Source organism: Brachyhypopomus gauderio, chromosome 9, assembly GCF_052324685.1.
Source record: "Brachyhypopomus gauderio isolate BG-103 chromosome 9, BGAUD_0.2, whole genome shotgun sequence".
NCBI lineage: Eukaryota > Metazoa > Chordata > Actinopteri > Gymnotiformes > Hypopomidae > Brachyhypopomus > Brachyhypopomus gauderio.
The window spans coordinates 7,029,886-7,054,707 of record NC_135219.1 but is presented as its reverse complement, the minus strand read 5'-3'; the positions used below and the strand labels follow the sequence as shown (position 1 = coordinate 7,054,707).

General features: G+C 40.5%; 1 protein-coding gene across 7 annotated transcripts in view; it reads left to right on the top strand.

Annotated features, from left to right (window-relative positions):
* The window catches only part of rcan2 (regulator of calcineurin 2), a 106,701-nt gene that overhangs the window by 10,182 nt on the left and 71,697 nt on the right, over positions 1 to 24,822 (top strand). The window contains exon 1 of one of the 7 annotated variants that reach the window (XM_077016744.1): positions 23,338 to 23,602. The exons of the other annotated variants lie outside the window; for them this stretch is intronic. Coding sequence (XP_076872859.1) covers positions 23,531 to 23,602 — 72 coding nt within the window. The 5' untranslated portion in view covers positions 23,338 to 23,530. Of the gene's footprint in view, positions 1 to 23,337; positions 23,603 to 24,822 lie in introns of those variants that run through there. 7 annotated transcript variants of the gene reach the window in all.

The following is a 24,822-nucleotide window of genomic DNA, read 5'->3' as shown; positions in this document are numbered from 1 at the left end:
CTATTAATGTAGGAATATTAGATGCATGTCTGACAATATGTGACATTTACGGCCTGAAACGGGAGATTTAGTGAGGTCTGTCCTATGTCGGACTGCTCCTTGGCTAATTGGCAAGTGAATGCAGTGGTGGAACAGTGCTATTTGCTCTAATGTTCCAGTGCTCAAATGGTGCAGTTTGATAGTGTTGCGGTGCTCCAATGTTCATGTTATTCTGTCTGAGTGTTCCAGTGTTAATCTGCTGGAGCGTTGTTACAACCTCGTATAGGATCCATGTTGTAACAGGGGTCTGAATGGATTATAAGGGTTGTAATATAAACAAGTTCTGGGGTGTTGAATTTACAGAATTTTACCGGTACCAAAATAACAACCAAAACCCACACTGGAAATACACACACTAACAAGGTTAAACAAACACACAACACTAGACTGACTCCCTATATTCAAACAGGTTCAAACCCACAACAAACACCAAACCTACTCACCAGGTGTACACAACAAAACCACCAGTATATACACGTTACTATATTTTAGAGGCAAGCAAAAGCAAGTACCATGGTCATACACAGAAAATAGCTTTAACAAAGTCAAGCTCCAAAATCAATTTACAAACAGCATTCTTCCAAAAACTAGCCACACACAAGCTCCAAAAGCAAACTAGCTGGGTCTTCCTGCTTCCTCCTTATATCCAGGCAGCATAGGGCGGAGATGTGCCTTGATTGCCCCAGGTAGCAGGGCATGATTGGCCCAGGGGTAGCAGGGATTCGTAGAGTGGAACACAGAGCAAACTGCCGTTCTAAAACAACAGACTGCACAGCATGACTCAAATGCACAAGTTAGAAGACACACATAACACCCCCTAATATTTTAAGGCGACGCTTCGGTCTTGTTTATTTTTTAAATGATTATTAATGTTCCATTTTGATTTCTAAAATGCGTCCTTTCAAAGAAATGTTTTTCCTCAACATGCTGAGGTTTACTTTAAATTGGCTGAAGAAAAAAGGTTATTTGTACACAAATCTTTAATGCCGTATCATGGCAGTACCAGCGCGATGCACGAACACCTTAAACGGTAGCACTCCATTGCTCTTCTGGAAAACGGGCCACCAGAAAAGGCAAAGCTAACGTAAGTGTTTCTATTCGTGTTTTACCATTAGTAGGGAAAGTCTACCTTATTTTTGAAGATGAGGGTTTTCTCCTTTCTTCTGTCTCTTAGTATATCTTAGTATAAGACAAAGCCATACCATACCATACCATCTTTATTTATAAAGCACTTTTAACCTGCAAAGGTAAATCATTCCATAATCTAGGTGCAGCCACAGAAAAGGCCCTGTCCCCTCTGAGCTTCCTTTTAGATCTCGGTACTATCAGTAGCAGCTGGTCTGCTGATCTGAGAGACCGGCAAGGTATGTAGGGGTGAAGAAGCTCAGAGAGGTAAGGCGGTGCAAGGTTATGTAATGATTTAAAAACGAACATAAGAATTTTAAAATGAACCCTAAAATAAACGGGCAGCCAGTGAAGTGATGCCAGGATGGGAGTGATGTGCTCTCTCTTTTTTGTTCCTGTCAAAAATCAGGCAGCAGCATTTTGGACCGGCTGCAGACGTGAGAGAAGTGATTGGTTAACTCCCAAATACAGAGAATTACAGTAATCCAGACGGGTTGAAATAAAAGCATGGATCACTGTTTCAAGGTGGTACCTAGGGAGAAAAGATTTCACTAGAGCCAATCGCCTCAAATAATAAAAACTGGACTTAACCATAGCTTTGACTTGGCTGTCCAATTTAAAATCACTGTCGAGTTTAAACCCAAGATCAGTGATAATCGGTTTAAAATAAGCCTCCAAGGATCCCAAGTCAACCGAGGTGGGCTCACAGGGGCCACTGGGTCCAAACATCATTACTTCCATCTTTTTTTCATTAAAATTTAAAAAATTCAATGCCAGCCAGGCTCTGATATCACCAAGACATGTCAGAAGGTTTTTTATGGGACAGACATCCTTCTTTTTTAGGGGCAAGTAGATTTGGCAATCGTGAGCATAAAAATGGAAAGGAATCCCATGTCTTCTGAGGATTGAGCCCAGGGGCAGTAAGTATAATGAAAAAAGCAGTGGGCCCAAAATTGAGCCCTGCGGGACGCCACAAGAGAGTGAAGCAACCGAAGATTCATAGTTAAGCATGCTCACGGAAAAAGTTCTCTCCTCCAGGTAAGACCTAACCCACTTTGGAGCAGTGCCACTAATACCTGCTACATCGTGCAGACGAGCTAATAAAATATTGTGGTCAACTGTATCAAATGCTGCAGTCAGGTCAAGTAGGACCAAAACAACATGACTACCAGAATCACATGCCAGAAGGATGTCATTACAAACTCTTAATAGGGCAGATTCTGTACTGTGAAGATTTTAAAAACCTGACTGAAAAACCTCCATGGTGCTATTCTCATCTAAAAACTGTTTTAGCTGCAGGTATACAATTTTTTCTAGGACCTTAGAAAGAAGAGGCAGCTTGGATATGGGCCGATAATTTGCCAGCACTGTTGGGTCAAGGTCAGGTTTTTTAAGCAGAGGCTGCACTACTGCATGTTTAAAAGTCGCAGGGACCACCCCTGAGCACAGGCTGCTATTTATAATCGCAAGAACAGGTTCCCTTATGCTGATAAAAATTTCTTTAAAAAAACGTGGAGGGACAGGATCATGGGGGGAACCTGATGGTTTAATATGGCCGGTAGACAAGGGGGCCGGTAGACAGCAGCACAAAACACTGGGTTAACGTGTCTCATCTAGAATGATGTATACTCAAAACTAGAGAATGCGGACTGTAAGGTACATCACTTACATTTATAGTTCAGTTTGTATACAATCGCTGTAACACCCCCCTTCCCCCTCTACCGGAAGCCCGGGGGGAGTTAAAACAGGAGCAATCAGGTGGTAAAAGCTCAGATAGGGCGCTGTACTCACCAGTACTCAGCCATGTCTCAGTCACGAACATAAAGTCCAGGTTGTGCAGGCTAAAAAAGTCCCGGAGAATAAAAGTTTTATTTACCAGCGACCTGGCGTTTACTAGGCCAATCCTGACAGGAGCTGGAGCAAGGGTCTCAACAGGTTGAGAAACCCGGCCCAACGGCCTCAGGTTTCGGAGACATTTTCGACGCATTTTGAGCCGGAGAGTGCAAGAGCGGCGTGGCCGAGAGGATTCAAAACCAACCACGGGTACAAGGCAGGTATCAATAGGATCCAGGAATCGCCGAGGCACATGAAATCCTAAGAGTAATCCATGTCGGGCAGAGGCGGAAGAGTGCACCAAGTAAAACTTCAGCTTCACCAGCTAGCCGCCTCGCTTGCCGCGACGACGATGACGTATCCGCCTGGAAGGCAGCGCAGGAACCCGAAGCAGGTGAATCGGAATCTCCGAGAGAAGCGGGGGCAAGGTTTGCTGCTCACTAACATCAAACAACACCACGTCCTGGACCGAAGGTTTGAGATCCAGTAACGCTTGGCGATCATACACTAACAGAGACTTAGTTTCATCAATAACGCAGGTCAAAATTACTATGAACACAAAAAAATGAGAGAGACAGACGAGCAGCCAAACACATCGGCGCCATCTTTCTCCTGATACCTCCTGAGTGTGTGATACCTCCTTGAAGCCAAGTGAATTAATTCCTACAAAGCAATGATTGCTCACCAAAATTTACAACAGCTCTTATAGAAAGTGTCCTTAACATGACCGTCAAACACATGAGACCCCTATGAATGATAGAAGACGAGGGTTTTCGTGCTATGGTTAAAACTCACTGCAGGGACTTTCTGGACCTCAGCTTTGGCCTTCTCTTTTTCTTACTGGTATTCGATTAGGTTAGACTTTGTCATAAAATAGTATAGTACTCACCAATAAAGTTTATGTAAGTGTCCAATATGTATTGCAAATGACATGTAAGGTACAAAGAATAATGCAATATTTAAATGTATATACATTTATATATATTTAAATATGTATATGTACCACTGGCAATACATTGAACAAGCTTGCTTTGGTGTGTCTAAAGTATGTGGAATCCAGGTGTTTAAATACCCTGATCAGCCATCTATCTCCCTATGGCAGGCCATTTTAACATATAATGGGCTTCGTCTGATTATCTGTAATTACATTCTGGATATCTAAATATTAGTTTTGACTAGTAACAATTACAATTTGACTATCCGGAATAACAATTCAAGATATCTACATTTGCATTCTACCTAGTAAGAAGAACAATTCAAGATATCTGCAATTTCAATTTGACGGATCAAACCGGCTTTTAAGATATCTAAAATGACGTCACTGGATTCGTCATTTTATGAGTCACACATCCGTAATTCTTATTCAAGATATCTCTAACGTAATTATGACTAGTCAAAATGACATTTTTAGATATCTGAATTAAAGAAGTGCTTGCATTACGCCCCTTTTGCAATGTCGCTGAGTCGTCGAAACTGCTGCCTGCGGAATTTTGGGTGGCTAAAATGGCGTTAGCTGTTCTTGAAAAGAATCATTTCAGTGCGCTTTCTGTGTGCTTAACTACTCAATATGCCATGTTTACAGATAGATTTGAGGTATTAAATGATGTTGGATCAGGCTAAAATCAGGTTCCTCTTAGAGTGACCTGTTCTTCATAATGCATTTGTTATTTTTTCTGGCCCACCATCAATAAGGCCTTCAATAAGCCTCTGAAACTGCCCCTTTAAATCCGTTAACATATGCCCACTGCTCAATATGCCATGTTGTGTGCTGGTATTTCTTCTTCAGATTAATTTGTGTTCTAGAACAGCATTTCTGTATTTTTAGTTTTCAAATCTAAGAATATGTTTCCTTACGTTAGAAATGCTGGCGAATTCAATCATCATGTACAAATCGCGTACAATTGGAACAACTTGAAATAGAAACCATTTACAAAAGGAATGCTTTCATTAAATTTTTATTTTTTTCTACATGCACAAAATCAGTATGGGAAACAATAACCTCTTAAATGTTTGCTCCTACGCTCGTTTGTTTAATCTATCGCTTTTAAACAAAGCGGGCTGTAAACACGCATCGTGAACACACCCTTTTTGAATAAGGAACCACTTCAGCCGCCGAATAAGTAACCAAACGAATCTCAAACTGCGAATAAGTAACCAACTTCAGCGTCGTGAAAAATGGCACAATCTTGAAAGATCTCAACAGTATGGATTATGCGGCACTAAAAATCGTATTAAAAACACGAGAATGCGAGTTCGACTGTCCTGACATCGCGTACAGACCACTGATTAGCTAGGGTGACCAGATGTCCTCTTTTTCCCGGACATGTCCTACTTTTGAGACCTAAAAAATGTCCGGGGGGAATTTCAAAATCGTCCGGGATTTTGTTCGACTTCCTCAAACATAATACATATAGTCATTGTGATTAGAATTGCCACTCCGTTCCATTCCACTTCATTCCAGGTTTATCTGTAGCGCAAATTAGTCACGTACTTCTCCTCAAATCTATCTACTTTATATTGTGTGTGTGTGTGTGTGTGTGTGTGTGTGTGTGTGTGTGTGTGTGTGTGTGTGTGTGTGTGTGTGTGAAGAAGAAAGCGTGGGCCTGCCAGTCTACCCCCGAGTGTTTACAAGCGAAAGCACGTGTGTCCGCCGGTTCTGCGGCAAAGCCGAAACGAAAGTGAACGTTTACGGAGGAGTTAAAGAAAAAATTCCTGTGCTTTCGCCAGGGTCGTGATCCGTATGAGGCAGAGTGCTTGATGTGTACGGCAGGTACTATGTTGTTTTGTGCTGTTCAATAAATGCAATTTTTACACAGACACCATGTCATTTGTGTCATATCAAACCGATACACCGATGACCCCGGCAAAAAATGTGTCCTCCTTTTCAGAAACCCAAATCTGGTCACCCTAGATTAGCAAATACAAAGAGTGCCAAGCTTGGCGCCAAAATGCTACGTAAATCTGGGACGTATTGACTAGACAAAATGATTATTAACGATATCTACAAACACATTCCGACTAGTCAGAATAATTATTCAAGATAACAGAAATAAAAAAAAACGTCTAGATAAAAAATGTTCAAGATATCTGCAATTTATTTGTAGATATCTTTAAATGACTTTTGACTAGTCAAAAATACAGTTCTGGATATACCTAACTTTGTTTTGCCTAGTCATTACTTACTTTCAAGATATCTGATATTTAATTTGCACTAGTCAAATCTTAGTTTCAAATATCTAAAAATATTTTTAAGATATCTTAAATAATGAGTATGTTTAAGATATCTTTAATTAGAATAATGACTAGTCAGAACAAAAAACGAGATATCTGTAATTGACTTTTTGACTAGTCATAATTTAATTGTAGATATCTTAAATGTACATTTCAGATAGTCAGTAATTAATTGCAGATATCTTGAACTTGAGCCTCCATACAAATCAATGATGAATATGACGTAATTTATACTAGTCAGAATGTAATTGGAGATATCTCAAATTGACATTTTGCCTAGTTAAAATATAATTAGAGATATCTTAAATTAAATATACAGATATCTGTAATGTAGTTACAGATATCTGGAATGTAAGTGGGGTGAAGCTCATTTTATGATAAAACGGCCTGCCATAATCTCCCTCTGGTCTCACCTGCACCGAGGTTAGACCTATTTCTCTCTCTCTCTCTCTCTTTCTTTGTGGTGGAAATTCCCTCCTAATTCCAGGAGAATTCAGAGGACGATGAAACCATGCAAAATCCTCAACACGTGAGAGTCTTAACTGCTGGGCATAGTTATTTGAACTGCAGACATAACTAAGTTTTAGCTAAAACCTTCTCAGCGTTTGTGTTCAACTAGATCAGGGGTGGCCAACCCATCAGAGACCAAGAGCAAACATGGGCATGTAAATTGTTGGCGGGGGGTGGGTGGCGAGTGTAGATTGTTGACCGGAAAGGGGGGGGGGGGGGGGTGTAATAGGCAAAAAATAAGTATTATATCGCGATCGATCGATCGCCAGTAGTTGGCAAATTAGTAACTCGTGTGAGCTTGTGAAGCCAGTCAAATGCGTGTTTTCCACTACGCCGGTTTTAAAAGTATTAGCGGCTTGCTAGGCTTGTAAACAAACCGCGCAGCACCAAGATGTAGCAGTGTGTCGGCCTCAGAGCTGATGATGTAACTGGGCCACGACACAGATCGTTAGTGCAGGTGAGAGTGCGGACCAGCTGGGGAGCCGCATGAAACCAGGCAAAGAGCCGCATGCGGCTCGTGAGCCGCAGGTTGGCCACTCCTGGTTTAGATAGTCTTCATCAAGATTTTTACATACAAAGTTCTCTTTGCTGTGCATGCAATCATCTCTCTTTTTTATCTGATTAATTGATAACTGATATAGTCTTCCCCAGGCTCACACAACACAATAATGTTTAGTTAATGCTAAACTTTTAAGCTAGTGCCATTACCCTTTGTTCTGACAACGTTAGAATAAACCAGCTGATCTCATTAACATACAGCCACACTGCTCTACTGTTTGAAGCATTTTAGTTACTTTGTTCTCCATAGGAGAACTGAGATTACAATACGAGACTGATTCTAAATTAATGAGACTGATGAATAATTAAGGTAAAACAAATTACATCTACTTTAAAGGATTAGTAGATGAAACCCCTACAACGCTGATACTCAAACCACGTCCTGAACCAGTGAGGCTTCAGACGTCATCAGTGACGTCACTCGCCCTAAACAAAGCAAGCCTCAATACATGCTTCATAAACAACTTCCTGGATTTCTTGACACAAGCTCTGAAACTTCGGTATCATTTGCCCATCACTAGGGAATGTCTGGGACTGCAAGTGAAAGTGCAAGCCCTTGCATTGGAATCAAAGAGAAGAGACTGTGAATCAACAGCTGCTTCATACCACAGAGTCCCAAACATCAGTAGATGTTATCGAGAAGAAACCTGTGACTTTGCTGGATACATTGCTTGTATCAGACTCTGAAGAAACCAGCCTAAACGACAGTGGGGATGAGGCAGATGTTATTAGTCATTCTGTAAGGGAAGAGATTCTCACAGGGTTGCCAACTCTAACGCACTGAGCGTGAGACACACGCATTTGACCGTTTTCACACGCTCTCACGCCACACTTCCGATATCTCACGCTGAAAAAAAAAATCTAATTTATTTACCTCTGATCCACATCTATGATTCAATGAGTTACTAGTTCGCTCTGGCACCAACCACCGGCGATCGATAGATCGCGATATAATACTTAATTTGTGTCCATTTTACATAAAAAAAAAGTGCCCAAAAGTGCAGATCCTCTGCAATGGTGGAAAGCAAATGAGGCAAGGTTTCCATCTCTGGCTGTTCAACTTGAGCCCTCTTTTTTGTTTGTTTACTATGCTGAAGAGGCTGTTTAATAGTAGCTTGCACTTTGTTTAATATGGAGAACTTGAATTTGATAAAGGGTTTATTAGAAATGTAGAATGATTTTTCACAAACCACAAAAATGTATTTCTAATCTAATTGCACGTTTGACACGTTTTACAATAAATAAGTCTTAGTTTATTTAGTGTCCTTCTTTGAAAGATCACAAATTAGTTAGATAGCTCACTAGCACAATTGTATAAAGCATCAAGATGAGTATGAAATAAGTTTAGTATGGGATCACATTAAATGTATATACCTCACTAACATATTGCAGATATTATAATATTAATCAATATAATATAATAGTTTAGTCTATATTTGAGACATACTGCATCATTTAGCTTGATTCACTTACTTTCACTTGGTAGTTGCTGCTTATATCACGGGTAAGCTAAATGCTCTTTAAATATATCTTCTTTTCACTTGGTAGTTTCTGCTTATATCACGGATAAGCTAAATGCTCTTTAAATGTAGTTAGCTACCTAGGTATTTAGACAGAAGCTAAGGCTTAAACACGCTGATAAATAATGCAATGCAACACAAATTAATTTCTGTATAAATAGCTAGCTAGCTACATTATGGAGCTTTACTACTTAAGCCCCATAAAATAATTTGTCCAGAAACACCTCTGTTGTTTTGACTGGATTTGCAGAATTTTTGAATTTGCAATGCATTTCCAAAATGCAGCATACACATTGTCATTTTGATTAATTTGCTTTTTTGTGCTGCGTATTTGCAGCATGTTTTTTTTTTCTTTTGCAGCTTGATGGGTTTCAGGGCCACCGTACTTTTCTGACATCCTGAAAAGAAATTCAAGCAGAAACTCAATGGATGAACTCAAGTTCAATGGATGCAAGAATTGTGAAGGTGATATCAAAGAAGGGGTCCTATGTTAACTATGTTAACTTGGCCTGTTAAGGTGTTTTGATTGAAATAGCTTTTGATTTTAGTAAATGTGACCACTTAATGCTGCAAAGCCAGAAAATGGCCATTTGCAGTTCTTTACAGCCTATGAAATGTTTTAAAGCTCTGTTGTGCGTAATCATTTGGAACAGTGTATTTAGAACAGTTATCATTAGGAGGTTTGATCAGTAAAATTTGATTTATGCTCTAATGGTTTATGACTTTAAAATTATACTAACCATCATTTGCATTGACCATTTATGAAAATCTGAGAAAAAAATATCACTTGTATAATTATTTTGAACAGTATAGTATAGGTCAAAAGCATTTATAACATCACAACCTTTTGTACATCTCAATTTGTAGTTAATCTTATGCATGTTTAGATTTATTTTTTAAATAATTTGCTCACTAGTATTTTTTTTTCCTAGTCACATCAGATATTGTTACCAATCCACAGTTAGGGGTATGATTAAGGGCTTAACATATGAGAAACTGGAAAAAAAAAACTGTATAAGCCAAAAATATCCACTAAAGGTAATGTAAGTCCTCTAACCTGGGCTAATTTTTAATTATTAGATGTAAAAGGGAAACCTTTGGCAAGTATCTTCCTTCAATAGCATGTGCCTCGTGTCATATAGAGGGTTCAGTTAACATTTCCCTGTCAAACAGTGTGGATACCAATGTCAACTGACTTTACAAGATGGCACGTAAATATGCAGACATAAACGTTTCATAAAGTATATTAAAGTTACTAAGTGTCCAAGCCAGGTCTTTCATGAGACATAAAATATCCTATTGGCCATCAGCTAACCTCAGAGTACAATGCTTAAACCAGAGTCACACCACTCATAACTCATACAGTATGTCATGCAGTTTATAAGTGTATGTTTCTGTGTGGTAGTCACATTAAATGCATGTCAGTGCAGTCTTCAAGCCTCAGTCAGGAATAGTTGCCACTTCCAGACCGGCCTTGAGAACTGCAGCAGGAAAAGGTGATCTCGAACAATGACAATGTCCAAGCTAAGACATTCAATGTCAATGATCAATCCTGTGGCAATACCACCAAGCTACCATTTCTGTCCTGGACTTTTTTATAGGTGGAGTGTGAGACATACCAGAACAGTTTCACATTCTGGTATACAGATACAGTTGTGTTACATGGATGCAAATTGTGATGTAACATATAGAAATATATATGTTTTCATTTCATTTTTATTAATATTCATTTAACCAATTTCACTTATTATATATAATTCAATCCTTTTATAATGGGTATAAACAAAGATATGCAAACACTAGTGTGGTGCAAATGAGCTCATCAGCAGTGCATTTGATACATTTAATAAATACCATATGAACATCTTAACAGGAATGCACCTTCAGGCAGTACAAAGCAAATACTTTTAAGTAGTGTGTGTACCCAAAAAGTACAGGTGTAGCTTGTTGTTTTTGTTGTAGTTAGTAAATGAACTGCAGTGTGTAATGACCTATAGAGATGGATTTTTGGTTACATACTCCATTTCCAGGCATCGGACAAGTCTTAACTTGGACTTGGAAAAATAAGCTGAGGTTTACTGGTTCCTCTAAACACTAGTCTGGCATTTAGTTCTTAGGAAACAATTATGTCTAGATTGCCATTAATCAGATATTATTACCTTTTATCTGAGACCAAATATAAGTTTGAATAGCCTGTATTTTTGCAGTGGTGCCTATCCACAAGACCACTCTTTTGTGTGTGTATGAGTGTGCGCATGTGTATCTGTGTGTGTGTGTGTGTGTGTGTGTGTGTGTGTGTGTGTGTGTGTGTGTGTGTGTGTGTGTGTGTGTGTGTGTGTGTGTGTGTGTGTGTGTTTATCAGGGGAAAATCTGAGCTGGATGTTTCCTCTGTTGGAGTGGAAAACTGATGGAAATATCTACGGAGTGTCCCAGTAGCCTGGGGCTGATTCTTACATAATCACCTCAACCAGGCATGTGTATGTGTGTGTGTGTGTGTGTGTGTGTGTGTGTGTGTGTGTGTGTGTGTGTGTGTATACATGCATGCGCACTACGGGGTTGGGGGGGGGGGGGGGGGTGTTTATATACTTGTATCTGTGCCATCATTTAACAGATGTCTTCTTGGGTCTTTAATATTAATATATAATATTTAATGTCACTACACAAGATTTAGTAGCTAGTTTTATGGGAAAAATATATTTTTTATTCATCTTTACTGTCTTAAATGCAGGATGACAGGTAATTGTAATTTTGGGATAAATGTTGATGGCAGCGCCCTTACCGGTACATGACCTGTACTTTCTCTATAATACTGTAAATAGACTGTAAATAGCACAGCCTTACAGCACCTCTTTTTAAAGCTTATTGATTTTGATCCTCTGGTGTCATCTGCCTATGTTTATAATTACAAACCTCTGCATAGTCTAGTTGAGAAACTTGAAGACAAAGCTGATCCCAGATCTGCTTCTGTGGTTCCCTTCAGATCATGCAGGCAAAGTCCGGGCACTACCCTTCACACCAAGTCTTCCCTTATTCCTAACATTACTACAATAATTGAAGATTACGTTCTGTGAAGCAGCACTAGATGGCAGGCTTGTTTTCTTCACAGCTTTGCTCTCTGTCACCTGCTGCAGCATCTTCAGGAGTGTTTACAGAGAGAGAAGCCTTTTTAAAAAAAATAAAGTTATTGGCATATTCACATATCATAATGGATCATAATGGATCATAATTACACATTGTCAAAATGACTATTTAGAAAACAGTTCTATTTAGAAAACATGGCTTCATAGTTTAGACAAAAATGTCGAGTTATTGTAGCCGCTGCGTGCCTTTCAAATGTTCAAACACCCTGGTGAACACTTGATGTGACATGATTAACGACTGACATGTTTTTGACCAAAATGATTCACCTGTGTTGAATCACCCGAATGCTCTGATTCATCTTTAGGCCCACTGGACAATCAGCTGGAACTTCTGTAAAGAAACTACTCTTAAAAAAATCTTACAGGTTTTTCAGAAGTATAATGTACTTTCCTCACAGGAACAACCATAGGTTAAAAATATTTCACAGTGTCAAGTACATAGCTAATGCAGACAAAAAAACTAATGCAGACCTTTCAACAGACATCTAATATTGTAACACAGATGTTGTAAAGTGGAAAAAGCTCTACATTGTTTAACTTTAGAGCCATTGTCATACATTACTGTTAAAACATCCACTGGTCAGTTGAAAGCAGCTGTTCTTAACAAGATTGTTTTGTGTGTGCATGATCTATGTGTGTGTGTGTGTGTGTGTGTGTGTGTGTGTGTGTGTGTATATATATATATACAGGGGGTCCACGACTTACGACGTGACGTTGATCCGTTCCTACATTGCGTCGTAAACCAATTTTCGGTGCAAGTCAGAACATGCTGTTTCATGCATTTTCTGTGGCTACAATCACGCTCAAGGCTCCTGATTTCTTGTGGGGAATTCTCGTATTTATGGCACAATACCTGTGCAGCAAAGGACCAAATCCTACTTTAATCTCCGGACCTGCTTTGGTCTCCTCACCCACTGCAGAATCAGCTCAGGACACCACCAGGTTTAGTCTGGTGATTAAATCTGGGGTTTACTCTAGGGTTTACGCTCAGGTTTAGTATGGTGTTTCATCTGTGGTTTACTCTAGGTTTTACTCTGGGGTTTAGTATAGTGTTTCATCTGTGGTTTACTCTAGGTTTTACTCTGGGGTTTAGTATGGTATTTCATCTGTGGTTTACTCAAGGGTTTACTCACTGCTTTGTCTCTCTGTGTTGGTGATGGGGTTGGGGGAGAATCCCTTCCTCTTTCCTTCTATCTGACAGGCTTCTGCTGTCCTCATCGCTGGGGACAAAATGGTGCCTCTGGCCTGAGGCAGTGAATGGTCATTTTTTTTCTCTAAACACTCTTTTGTTTGGTTTGTTGCGATACAAATCCAAGGCCTTGCCAGAGTGCTTCACCATAAGAATGACAACTGCACTCTCTGCCCGCATGTGCACACTAGTCTGAGGGCTGCAGTCCTGCGTTGTATCTCTGAGTTCAACTTGTTACATGACTGTTGTATGCCAATGCTCACCAAGATTGTACAGAACAGAGAGCAGTCTGCACAGTGATCTTACAGGCTTATTTCTCCTTTGTTGCCAAGTAGTGCTCCTCTTGCTGGTCAAGTCTGAGGCTCACTGATACCTACATATTGTTCTATGGTACTGTATTTTTCTAATCTAATCCAATATGTTAGAATAATGATTGTTTGTAATATAAGACCCACATTTCTGTACCTAAAAGCATGCGTAATTACAGTGTAAATAGTTTTAAGAATTCATTAATATGGTGTAGCAGACAGTGTCATCTTTTGGTTCACTACTTTGATGTACAAAATGTCCAAGCACTGCACATACTGTTTGTAAACTCTGTGCTAGAGGGGTCAGAGGCTGGAGAGGTTACACATCCTGCCAATTGGAACTGCCCTTTTGCCTTTGAGAAATGTCAGATTGCTCGTGTTGACTGTGTGTGTAATTAGTAATTAGTAGTTTTTCAGTGTCACAAGTGCCAGTTGAGGGGCAAAAATGTATGCAAAGTTGTGGAGTGTCTGTCTACTTCAGGGTTTCCTGATTTAGTCCACAAATCTCATAATCTCAAAAAAAACTTGTTCAACCAGACTAGCTTTGCAAAGCACCGATGATAACTGCATTGCATTGTCATGAATTTTTGGTTATTTGCTGTCTGAACTTATCACACACGAGAGGACATATTGCACCCTTAATTAGCTACCATGCGTACTTAAGACAAAACGATGAGCTGTTGCTGTTTAATAAATGAGTCAGCTGTACTTCTAGTCTGAACTCCAGGTTGGACCATATCTTTGTATTGAAAGTATGCAAGTGTCACCTAAAAGTATTTTCATTGGGTAATACACAATGGTAGCAACTGTACATTAAATGTTCTGTAATGTTTTTAACGTGCATTAAGCTCCTGCTGGTTTTGACTTCCTCTTTACTCCAATACAGCCTCGAGTCACCTAATTTTTTCTGTGACATTTTTGTTTACCTATTAGGTGATGTTTCTTTTCATTGACGTTTACTGTTTTGGCTGATGTATGACTCAGCATTATATCTCATATGTTTGGTGATGTGGGCGATTCTCTGTGTTTTTGGTTCTCCAAATGTGACTGAAAAGTTTGTTCATTGATTGCAGTGTCTCCAAATATTAGTACTACAGTAGCTTTGCTTCCCTTCAAGGAAAATCCATTCGTGCCTCTGTTACATTTGTGTGTACAATGCAAGCAGTGAAAAGAATGCAATAAGTGTTATTTTTATATATTTACATTAAAAACATTATTATGTGTATCAAAATGGAGAAATAATCCAACTAACAAATTAATCGTTTTGTATAATCATTCAAGCACCAGACTTGTTTTCGCTTGAAGTTCTGTCCATATGCTCATCATCATTAAAATCATATCATTCCATCATAAGCTCGTGTGTTGGTCAGGAGCTCCTGTGGATTCTTCTTTGGTGTATCCTCAGTTGGAACTTCGAGCTGGTTTGTTTGTCATGTCTCAGAGTTCATTTTCTCTCCAAATAAGTGGGAGTGATGACTGGTCACAGTACTGCTAAAATAGCCTGGACCAGATCACAATCCTGGACAAGCCCCAGAAAAGTAAATAGTTCTCAGTAAGGGCCAGTCTTTGTTTCTCAGAGCCATGTGAAGGGTCTTTCATAGGAACAGCTTAAGACTGTTATCGTTGCCTTGTTCTGCTGATCAGGTAGCATTTAATGGAAGCAGTACTGTTGGTGAGGTCATGTGCATGACCTTGATTACTTACAGAACTTGCAGTACAACTGTGACATCAGAGTGAAGATTTCAGCTTGCCAAGCACATGGCCAACCAGTAACGCCATTGCCTGACTGTCATCAGCCCATCAAACACCATCGCCGGTGTGTGAGAGATCAAACTCGTACACAGGCCAAGGGAGAGAATTTGTGTGTATGTGTTGCATAGTGTGTTGTCTGTGCTGTTCTTGGAGATAGGGATAATTTGTAGGATCTTTCCAGCAGTATCAGATGTATGTGCACACATGTGGGTGTGCGTAGGGATGTTTGTGTTTGTGTTTGTGTGTATAAATGCTATTCAGCATATATTTCAGAAAATTTGGGTTGGTGCCACCACAGCTATGGAACAGAGAGAGGACTTGATGCACACAACATGTGTCGTGTGCACTTGTTATTAAACTGCAATTCAGTGAACATATAGGCCACCACCTAATAAAAAAATGGCTCCCAGATGATTTTGAGTCTGTTCAAAAACATAGTATGTTCTGTATCTAAGAACCTATTTGAGATGACCGTGTTTGCCAGAAGGCTCACCTCTCCTCTCTCAACGGTTTTATAGTTCTGAATTATATTTATTTACTTATAGTATTGTTTGTTCATTACATTTCTATTATTAGGTAAATATGTATTGAGATCTGACAAAGTGCATTTAAAACATCTGACCTGGAACAATTTATGGAGTCAAAATCCATCAACCAAAGAGCCCCTTGTCACGGGACACTGACCTGGCGGAATGGCAGGAGTAAAGAGCTCCAACCTCGCAGCATTCTTCACAATGTGCAGCACTGGACCTGTGGGCTTTAATAAGGAAGATAGGAGAATAGCAACAGGGGACAGGTATGTAATGACAGGTGGGTGAATGAGTGCAAGGGAGTGGTGTAGGGTGTGTGTGGGCATCTCCCTTGTGCAACGGGGCCGGCTCAGACCAACAGATATTTATTATGCATATCTGTAATTTGTCTTAGAAATTACACAGCACATGAGGAGGGTGATGAAGGCCCCTCAATCCCAATTCGAATCCATTTAGCTGGGGATCAAATATAAAGAAGCACAAAGATGTCACATATTGACTCATAAATATAGAATCTTACACAAGTGCCTTATAATCTCTTGTGGAAAGCCAAATCCCTGATATGAATCGATTTGCCAGCTCTGAATTGCATTTATATTAGGAAAGGGTTTAATCCAAATATATCCAAGTGCCATTTTTGGTTCATTACATAAAGTTCTATTTGTGTTGTTAGTTCATCATGTTTGCTCCTAAAATTGTATTGACATGTTTCAGAGAACCAACTCTATTTATAAACCTTGATGTTGAGAAACTGCACACAAAAGCCTCTTTCTCCTAATTATTAGTTCAATCGTGTCCAAAAGTCATTTAGTGTCAGTGCATTTATTCATGTTCTGGCTCTAAAAACAGATTTAAAAAAAAATACAGTAAAATATATAAATATAAAATATAAAAACAGTAAAGATTTTTCACCAATAAAGTTGCTGTTTTTCATTCAATATATTATCACACAGTCTTAAGGGCTTAGGAGGTAGATTTTCTGACTGAATATTTTTTATTTTATTACATGTCTTTGATGGGTGAGAAGTGCAAAATAAAAAGGAAGGATCACGCCAGCCTCAGGGGAAAAAGGGGGATTTAATGGATAAAGTGCACCAACTGGAAACCTGTGACAATCCAAATGAAGGATACAATAACCAGCAGTCAACTGGTACAAAGACACAATATATATAGAGACAGACAAATGTCCCCCAGGTGTGGGGTTACACAATGAGTCCCACCCACCCGAGGGACGAGCACAACACAACAACAGAATGAAATACTGCAGCTGCAGATGGAGGCGGCCGGCAGGGGCCTCAGTACCGTGACAGTGTCCACAGTGTGGCCACTGGAATGTGTTCCAAATCGTGATGCCTTAATCTCTAATCTCTTTCTGCTAAGACTTGACATGCTGCACATAACTACTGTCTGACCCCTTGGTATTGGCATGCACTTCTGAAAAACCCAATTCTGCTGCCTTATAGTCCTCACCAAAAACTGTACTCTGTGCCAGCTCCAAATCCGATTTAAAATGACCTCCCATCAAAATTGTCTCTCGTGCCAAAATAAGTGGTTTTAACCCTGAGCAACAGCACCAAGAGTGAAAAGAGAGCACGTGCAGCCCCTTCTTTGCTGGTCTACTGTGGTAACCCAGGACACAAGTGGCACTCCAGCCCAGGAGTGCTTTGCGCTGCTTGTGACGGCCTGTGAGGTTCATTTGATGACTTTGACCCATGTACCCTGGGTACCATGGTGGGCAGCCCACCCACCAAGGGGAGACTCCTGAGCAGTGATCCTAAAATTCATTTAAACCAGCCTAATGGACATTGAGGCATTCAGGGCTGAATCACAAGCGTGGACGTTGAATAATGCATTGACCATGTTGGTCAGAGGAAATGCATTCCTGTAGACAACAGATCTAAATTAACAACTATCGCTATGGAAGATCCCACAGCTATGAATATGCCTTATTAAGACTTCATTGATTTTCTTTATTTTGTAGGTATATATTTTATACATAATAAGTTAGTAATAACTGGCAACCTGGCCAATAACTAAGCTAATGGCAGACATATTAAAGCCCCAATAGCTGAGCCTGACAAATACCAAGCCTGGGTGGTTTAAATGGTGTTAGCCAAGGGGTCAGAATAAAAATAGCCAAATAGATTTTATTGGGCTTTTTGAATACAGGAAGGTATAAAAAATAAATAGCCTTGGTAAGTTTGTAGGGGGGAAAGGAAATAAGCAGAAATGAATAAATGAAAACATGGCTGTCATCCTTCTGGGTGTAGCCAAGGTACCCAGATTTCAAACTGAGCATCTGGTCACCTGCTGGAGTCATTACTGAGGCTTTTGGAAAAGGGTTGAGCACTCCTTTCCACTGGTCCCTGTATCTCATGATGAAATCCACTAGCACAGACCACACAGACCACCCTTTCTGTATGTCTTGCTCCATTTTTGCATTCTGTATGCCTTACTCCATAGCTTCATTTATTACCGAACGTCCATTTCACCAGCTCAGAAGAATTGCACAGACAGTGGACAGTGTTTTTTGATGTGTGGCGTCATCATAAGGATTGTTGTTGTAAGTGACATCCATTACTTGAGGGTGGTGCATAGATGGAAGCCCAGATGGCACACAAGAGGCACCTGGGATATAAATGGAGCACTAAAAGTGCAACTCTTTTCACATGTGAGCGATCTCTGCCTCTGCCCCCCTGAGTTGGAATGGAATGGCGTTTTTTTTTTTCTTTCAATCAAGTGGCCAGTCTTGCAGTAGTTGTTTTGAAATGAACCTCTTTGCATAGGCCAGAAAGTGAGTTGTAGTCCCGGAACAGGTCTACCAGGAGTGTGCAACATTTGCAGGGATTCAGTTAATGGGCATTCAGGTAACTATAGGTCAAGTACCTTGATCTGCTGTGAGAACATTTGACAGACTGACTTTAACAGTTGGTGCTTGTAGTCATTCAAACCCCCTTAGATTATTCAGATACATTAGCTCTGTGTGGAGCGACTGCTCTTTACTGGTTTTATACTAAATCTATATGTGCACCTGCTGTGGTGCTTTCTTTTACTCTGTTCTAATTCAGTGTTCTACCTAAAATACACCAGATTCAGATTTCAGTAAATGATCATGGTCATTTATGAAGTTAGGAGGTAAAACACTACCACATTATAAAAAAGAAACTGATTATGATCCCCTGCTGAAGCAGAAATGATACACAAAATGTGCTTCACTCATTAGTCCAGCTTCCTGCACACTAAGAGTTCCTGCACTTCAGTGAGAATCACTGTGAGCCATTACATTGTGGATAACAACATAGTTGTAAATCATAAAATAATACCTAAATACGATAAGACGCATCAGATTATCTCTCCTCGTTACTCAGGCTAGTTGGTAAGATATGAATATAAACTGGACACAGTAACTACACTTCTGGAATATGCTAATGTTGGTCATAGGAGGCTAGAGAAGGCTGTGAGCACCAGTGGGCCAAATGCTAATGAGGTCTCTCAGTATGTGGTTAACAGTCTCATAAAGCACAATGACCTTCACACTGGCCACCTGCAAAGAACATGATGTGAAAGTATATGCAGAGTGGGAGAATACACAGTGACAATTATTGGTATTCCAATTATTGCTACTCCACCTGATTGGATTATAAAATAAAACTAGATTTGCATTTCCTGAAGGAAATATGAGAGGGCTTGAACAGGTATGCCCTGTTCTAACTAAGGTTATGGCTAATACCCCTAAGTGAGGGAGTATAAGGGCAATGCTCTGCCTGGGCCAAGATTTGAGCTGCTGGTTGTGAGAGGATTAGAGTGTAATGTGTAGAGTCTAGTGTGTGTTATGGTGTGTGGGAATGTACGTGGTGTGTATGAAGGTGTGTAGTGTGTATGGTGTATATGTTGTGTGGTGTGTAGTGTTGTCTGTATGACAACACCTCTTTAGGTATGGAGGTGTGTGTGTGTGTGTGTGTGTGTGTGTGTGTGTAGTGGGTATGAGAGATGTATGTGTGTGTGTGTGGAGTGTGTGTGAGAGAGATGTATGTATGTGTGTGTAGGAAGGAGGGGAAGGGTGAGAGACATTCAAAATAACTGTCACTGCTTCTCTTAGTTTTAGTCCGATTTGCACCCTCCGAACAAATGGTCATAGTTAGGGACATATTTTATTTATTGCTTAACTGAGATGGTGATAGAGAGGAACCATCACCATGATTTTGTTGTAATTATGTGTGGTATAATCCAAAAATGTCTGATTTATGACAAAACGCAGACCTGTTTAGGCATTCTCTACCATTTAAAAATTAGAAGGAGTCTCCAGGTGAAGGTTTACGAATTTTATAGCAGTTTATCAGGAGGTTACGCATACTAAATGAAGTGCACTTGCACATGTGCTGTGTAATGGCACAATTATGTTTGCTGTATGCTGGCACAAACAGACCAACAGTTGCCCTCCAGGGTCCAAGTTCCCTGACCACAGTAAACCCATGAGATGTTAATACAGCATTGGTTCTGATATGGTAAGTCATGGTTGTTGGCATTTAGCTGAAACAGGTTTAGGCAACCAATAATGTCTGCCATGTGCTGTTTACACGATGTCATTTAAATCTTCATCACCTAAGACTAAGAACAACATCTATGTTGAAAAACTGACTACAAAGGGCTAGTGCACAAGTAGCACAAATTGCACCAAGCAACAGCCTCAGTTTGTACAAAGATATATATAATGTGTTTATTTCTGAGAGTGCATGTGAATGAGGGGCTAAAAAGCAGTCATGTTTGTGTATCTGGGAGGCTGGTGAGGTTCTCGCGTCTCTGACCTGTCTCAAGTGCCGCTCTTTCTTTCTCGCTGCCTCTACCCCCCTCCCCACCCCAACACCCCCCCCCCCCCTTTCCCCTTCTGTTGCCGGTCTGATGTCAACACCAGCCTTTGATCGGGGCTGCCATTAATCAGCCAAGCACTTCCTGATGCCGCCGTGCATCTCTCCACCACTGAATTGCATTCACTGCACTTCCTTCTTTCTTTCACTTTGCTGTGTGCCATTTTCTGTTATCCCAGTGCCTCCTTGTCTTTGTGATTCTGTCTCATGTAGTATTGGTTTTGCTCTGTTATAACACTTATGTTGTCTCAGCCTAAAATAATTAATTAAACCTGGACAAAACAAGTGAGTGAGTAGAGTGAGCCTGCATGTAGAGTGAGCCCAGGTACAGTAATGACTTTATCCAATTAAAGGTGGACCGTGAGGAAATAAGAAACCTGGCAGCCTGCTTCCCTTCAGATCAATCCGATGATCACACGGCAAAGCGGTCTTCCCGAGTTTGTGTGTAACTATTATTTGTTGACAATCTCTATGGTATTTTTCCATAATTTCTGTAACATTAAACCCTATGTGTGTCGGTGGCCTTTTGTGTGCGCACGCACGTATGTGTGTGTTTGTGTGCACGTGTGTATATGGGTGCACACGTATGTGTGTTTGGGTGTGTGCATGTGTGTGTTTGGGTTTGTTTGTGTGTATTTGTGTGGGTGACTTGTCCTTTTGACTAGAAGGTGACAGCATGACTATCAGTCATACAGTTTGTCATGTGGTGTGTCTAGAGATCACCTGAACCCATCTCATGTGCTTCCCACTGGCCTGAAGAACAACAAGATCATTTTCCAGCAATGTAAAAAAGCCACTTTTTATGCTTTAGGAAGTGATTCCCATTATATAGACAACCAAGCAGCAGGCATACTTGTACCACTAGAATGTGTTTGCCACCTCCAATTGGGCAGGTGGAACAACACACCTCGGGACCATGCAAATAACCTGTTAGGAGGCATATCAAGAGTTAGTCTCATAAGCATGAGTTATCGTTGCTTTTTTAATCACCCACTTATGTCTACCCGCAACATTTTAATATAAGCTATGGTGTCATGTAAGTTCCACCTCCAGGTCACCCCGATATCTTCAGAGATGCACTTGCAGTTTCTGTACTCTCTAGCAACAAACGCAAGTAGATGCTGCAGGCACAATATTGGTCCATTACTGTAACGTCTGTTCCATTCGTCTACCCGTGGGCCAGTCTGACATGCATCAGCGGGCAGGCTTACATAACGAGGCCTCCTGCTTCTTGAGGTTGCCGTGATGTCACTCTAGCTTAGGTGGGCCATTCATTGACTCCTCACACAAAGGCAGAGGACTTTCCACTGGGGAAGGACAATGTGATTTAAGATGCTCTCGACACACAGCAAGCGCTGGAATAATATGTTGTGGCACAGTCATGTGGCCTCTAGTGATGACGTGCCTTCCACCTTTTCCTTTGCATTTACCGTTTACTTTGTGGTCAACCACCACATATTAAAATTCAGATATTATTTTTCAGTTGCTGTTGCTGATTTGAGCATTGTTGGCTGAATCTCCCCCACACTGTTGAATGGGTTTTGTTTACCAATCCTCTCCAGGGTGCGGTTATCCCTATTGTATCCCTTGTACACTTTTTTCTACCACATCTTTTCCTTCCCTTCGCCTCTCTGTTAATGTGCTTGGACACAGAGCTCTGTGAACAACCAGCCTCTTTAGCAATGACCTTTTGTGTCTTGCTCTGCTTGTGTAGGTGTCAATGTTCGTCTTTTGGACAATTGTCAAGACAGCAGTCTTCTCCATGATTGTGTAGCCTACAGAACTAGACTGAGAGGCATTTGCAGGCGTTTTGAGTTAATTAGCTGTTTAGAGTGTGGCAACAGGTGTCTTTAATATTGCACCTTTTCACAATATTCAAATTTTCTGAGGTACATAATTTGGGGTTGTCATTAGTTGTCAGTTCTAATCATCAAATTAAAAGAAATAAACACTTGAAATATATCAGTCTCTGTGTAATTAATGAGTACAATATACAAGTTTCACTTTTCGAATTGAATTACTGAAATAAATCAAGTTTTTATGACCAGCACCTGTATATGTCAGATTAGAGTTATTAGAATACTAGAATGGATCTTGAATTTCATTATCTGCAGCTCTTTGTATGAATGGTTTTTGTCTTTGAACTAGTAGATCATGTCATCGTGTCTTAGACTTCTAATGAATAGCACATATTGCTTGTTTCCTCTCCTCTCTTCCCTCTCTCTCCTCTTTCTACTCTGTCTCTCCCTTTTCTCTCTCTCTCCTCTTTCTCCTCTCTCTCTTCCCCTCTCTGGAGCCTAACATCTGCAGTGCTGAGTCACTCACGGCCCTTTAGCTGCTTTTCGTTTTCGTCAGTCCACGCATACCCCTCCTGCTCCTTCAACAAAACAAAAACAAAACTGATTCCAAATACACTGAAAAAGAAAGACTTTTGCCATGTCATCTTTTGGGGCAGTGCTGCAGTCTGTGGTTGCTAAGACTGAAAGAATGATGCAGCCTTTATATGAGATTAAATTAGAAAAGAAGGAAACAGTAGAACACTAAATTAAGGGGCTGTGGAAAATTGCTCAGTTTACACTGGTTGCATGTATGTGTGTGTGTGTGTGTGTGTGTGTGTGTGTGTGTGTGTGTGTGTGTGTGTGTGTGTGTGTGTGTGTGTGTGTGTGTGTGTGTGTGAGGAGGGCAGTGATGTCATCTTGTTGAGTGAACGAAGGGGGGAGAGGCGCACACGCTAGTCTCTGCTTGACTCCACTCTTAGAGCTCAGCAGAGAGAGACACACATACAAGCCCTCTCTCATAGACTCAAATATCCTTAAAATATATAGCAGGCTCCTCAGGACATACAACCAGCCCCTGTGCTCTCACACGCACACGGTCAGGGAGAACGGTTGCCCAGCGAAGCACCGTCAGCCAGCGTGCCCGGTGAGAGCATGGAGTATGACATCTCCACCCTCATTGCCTGCATGGTGGACGTTGAGGTCTTCACCAGCCCAGAGGTCAAGGTAGGTCCTGTCCAGCTGCGGCACCAGGTCTCTTCCTTTAGGTTTGGAGCACCTTGTTAGAAGCACTTTTTCACATTTGAACGTTAATAGTGTGATATAGATATCTGCCAGACACTAAGTCACTTTGATGGGCTGTTTGGGAGAGTGTTTAATTACAATGGTGTTGTTTCAGAACACTCAACACAATCTCTTTCCTTGTGTTTAGAAACAAATAGCTCCATTGCGTTGAGACAGCACCTGTCTGCGCTGTAGCTACATCACCTTGCTATGATGTTGGTCCAATCTAACTGGTTCTCAAGTAATCACTGTTTCATTGGACTTGTGTGAATATTGTGCAAGAATAATGACTTTAAGGACATCAATAGCATATGCTTTCATTGCCATTCCTTCCTTTTGTATTTATTGGTTTTAGTGGCCCTTTTGTATTTATTGGTGATGGCATATAGGTTTGTGTGTTTGGCTGCAGGTGTGTGCAGATGATGTTGCACTTTATCCCAGTTCCCCTGCTTCACACACTGCTCTGAGAGATGCTGTTATTGTGGACAATTTCCTATTCACACATGCTCCATTCATTAAAAAAAAACCCTAAGCAACCTCAGTACTTGAGTAACCTCAGTACAGGATCACCTCAGAGCAGGCAAATGACTGCGATATCATATCCAGGCAGTGCCAAGCCCAGGATGACAATATCAAGGAGGTCCGGAGTGGCCTGCAGTGGATCAAACAACGCCTACAGCGTAGAACATGCTAAGGAGGGTGGAATGAATGACAATGGCTAGACTGGGCTGTTTTCTTTTCCCTGTTCGTTTGCCAAAGCTCCTGCCAGAGATGTTTTAGGTAGCTCACATTAGCTGTACCTACTAATAGCATTACATTGGTAGATACTTTCTTTAAACCTTCTTTGTTGGTTATTGGTGTTGAACCAAGGTTTACATCATATCATGGTACGTTATAATCAAGTTTTAAACATTTATTGTTTAACCTTATTCTATCAAGGGTTCCAACTTGACCAAGTCTCAAGATGGAACCCATCCATACAGATAGTAACTAGTATAACTGCATATTCTACTACAACTAGCACCTCTGCTGCTAGTGACTTCTATCTGTCAAAGTCAAATTTATTTATATAGCGCTTTATACAACACATGTTGCCACAAAGCAGCTCTACAATCGTATGGGTCCAGATCCCTAATGAGCAAGCCAAAGGCGACAGTGGCAAG